Here is a 3,048-nt window from a genome sequence, read left to right as displayed (position 1 = left end):
AAAGAGAAACTTTGCAAAAATAAAACCTACGATGCCAAAATATTGACAAAGAAAAGGCAAAGCATAAAGAATTTCTGTTCAGATTAACTTCTACTATTCACCTCAGATTCACCTAGTTGTCATGATACTGGGGTACACTGCTGGTAAGAACTGGAGGTAAGAATTTGACTCAAATCATTACAATATTTTTCCCCTTAGTTCTGATAACACTGGTGGGGGCACTGCTTTAGAAAAAATAAACAAGCAAGCATGATGTGTGAAACATCATTTCAATGGGAATCTACTTGAATCTTTCAACGCAGAGGCTCAGGTTTACGATATACACAGTATTCGGTAATTTTATATGTAAAAACAATCAGAAAGAGGCAAAAAGTTACTTTCAAGCTTAGTCAACACAGCACATTTCAGCATGACAATTCAAAACGTTTCACACAGTATTTGGATATATTAGCAATGATTTTTTAAAAATAGCAAACTGAAGACAGTGGGTTTTTTCTGATTTTTTTCTTGCTTTTGTAACAAATGAAGCTACTATTCTTATTTACAGTATAAATAAGCCTTTTTGGTGAAGATTATATCCTGTCACATACGCTTAAGACAAGGCCTACCTCAGCTCTCAAATGTCAATGTGAACAAAAGCATAAAAGCAATATCAAAGTAAAGTAATGTATCTTTCTTTCCAGCTAAGACAACCAGGTTACCATGTGTCTCTTATCAGATCTGAAATATATCAGAATGGAGTCAAAAGTTCTCTTGGTTTTAGCCTTTAGGAATACCATGAACACTTATTCTTCTGCTGCTCTAGAAAGCTGTTTTCCGTACAAGCTCATGACATGATGGACAAATTGATACTGTTCACAAGTCTGGATCATTCCTCCCCTGAAAAGGAAAGAAAAAAAAGGGGAGGGGAAACAGCAGCCTTGTTACATGCAAATAACACATGAAGAAATGGCATAGCTCACATGAAGCTGGTGTTACACACAAAAGGTCTATTCCCAAGCTTCCTGCAATGAGTGAAGAGTGCCCACTGATTGCAACCAGCTCACAGTCTGACCTCGAACTCCATTTTGAAAGTCTCTGCTAACCAAGGAACAGAAGGTAGTCAGAACAGGAATGGCCTTCAGCTTCATTTTTCCTGGGCATTGGCCCTCATCCAGCAAGGCAACACCATCATGATTTACATTCATATTACTGGAACAGATATACTCCAAGCACCATTTTAAACACCATGAACAGCAACCCCCAACCCCAAAGCTCAAGATGGATAGATGGAGCAGGGGGAATAAAGGAGGGAAGTATCTTATCCAAGACTTCACAGCTGCACTAGGGACCGAATTCGGGACTATAGAGGGCCAGGCCAGGTGAGACAACTGATGTAGCACACAACTTCCCCATTCTGGAATGAGGGTTCTTCCCTCCGTGCCAACCCATGCTGTGCTTTTGGCAAGTTCACCAGGGAATTAGGGGATGGCCAGCAGGATTTTGGAACAGACAATGAAACTTTAACAAAAGACAACTCAGATTTGTAACTGAATTGACTGCCATGTACACCTTGATAAGTAAAAGATCCCAGCACAGAAATTTGTTTTGGTTCAGCTTTTATTTCAGCTTTTGCTGTTCTCTTTAAAACTGCAGACCTGAAAGGAAATGCAAGCAGAAGCACAAACAATTTGCTTTTCCATGTATCATTATCATGTATTTCTGCAAGCAGCGTATTAATCAACACAAGAGTACTACAGTGGGAGACAGAAATGAACAGAAAGAACAAGGATAAAGCTGTCCATTTTAAGCAAATTTCACTAACACTTAGAATTCTGCTATGAGTACCTCAACAGCAGTGATATGTCTCTTGACAATCCATTATGAAAATAATTAAACCCCATGGCTCAAATCCATAGAAGGTGTATGCAGAATTGTGCCAGCATTGGTGCTGGTGCACAGATCCTGGGAACCCAGTTCCAAAAGGAGGCTGAAACGACAAGCAGTATTGAGGAACATGGGAACCCGTGGGTGGCCGGCGCCAACCAGACTGTGTCAGACTGAGGAAGAGCATATGTGGTGCATTCCCTCAGAAACCTCCATGGGAGGAAATTAATGAAAAGTTGCTTCCTCTGAGCCAAATAGATAGCAGACTGCTAGCACCCTCCTTGGGGACTGCCCTCTTCTATGGGGTCCAGCTTAACAATTGTGGGTCACACAGTAACCATACCAGTAACAGGTAGATGAGTGGGCAAGACAACCTCCTCCTTCAGCCTCTTGCAGTTATTTTGTCAAGCAGCTGTTTGAAATAACACTTAACAATGAGCAGGGAAGGGCAGGGACCCATGCTTCAACCCCTCATCAATAAGCAAAGGTGGGAAACACATACTGTGTTTCTAAAGAAACTATTTCCTAGCTGAGCATCTCCTCCCCATCTGCTCTACTGAAGACAGGCTCACAGTAGATATGTTTCTGAGCCCTTCTGTGCTGCCCCCAGCATTGAAATATATTTATGTCAGTTCATGACACACAAGGAACGTTAGTCATATCTGGCAATTACTCTCCATGCAATTCCATTAACAGTGAGGTTGCACCCTGAAGTTGTAGCAACAGAAGCGCTAAGGTGGCCATCAAGTTTCAGACCAGAGGAAATTATTTTCCTTTTTATCTGGTTCTCTGCTATGTGGTGGCTTCCTTTCCTTCCCACACACATGCACACCATGACATGTGCTTGCTGTCCAGGCTTTGGCACAGAATAGAGAAATTATGTCTTCACCCCTATTTGCCACAGAAGCCTTTCAAATCCAAGTTGCATTGTGGGAAAGGACAGCAAATGTCTCTCAGCACCATGGGAAGGATGGAGGAATGATGACTTCCTCTCCTTAGTCATACTAGGTTATTTCAGTACCAACTGTTGGCCACTGGTGCTAAACCCAGTGCACAAGATTTTTCTAAGGGATCTATAAGGCAATGAAGGGAAAGAAACATTTGTCCCCTTCACCCCACGGCAACCTGAAAGGCGGTTCTTCAGGGCTAATATCAACCCCTCTAATACTGTGAAACAGCGAG

At 41.9% G+C, this 3,048-nt stretch overlaps 1 protein-coding gene across 1 annotated transcript in view; it reads right to left on the bottom strand.

Moving 5' to 3' along the window:
- Positions 1–511: 511 nt before the first annotated feature.
- Positions 512–3,048, bottom strand: part of PTPN5 (protein tyrosine phosphatase, non-receptor type 5 (striatum-enriched)) — a 39,116-nt gene continuing 36,579 nt past the window's right edge. The window contains exon 12 of the mRNA XM_009892000.1: positions 512–879. Coding sequence (XP_009890302.1) covers positions 786–879 — 94 coding nt within the window. The 3' untranslated portion in view covers positions 512–785. The remainder of the gene's footprint in view (positions 880–3,048) is intronic.

Source organism: Charadrius vociferus, unplaced genomic scaffold (genome assembly GCF_000708025.1).
Source record: "Charadrius vociferus isolate BGI_N301 unplaced genomic scaffold, ASM70802v2 scaffold179, whole genome shotgun sequence".
Classification (NCBI taxonomy): Eukaryota; Metazoa; Chordata; class Aves; order Charadriiformes; family Charadriidae; genus Charadrius; species Charadrius vociferus.
This window is presented reverse-complemented; position numbering and strand designations above follow the sequence as displayed.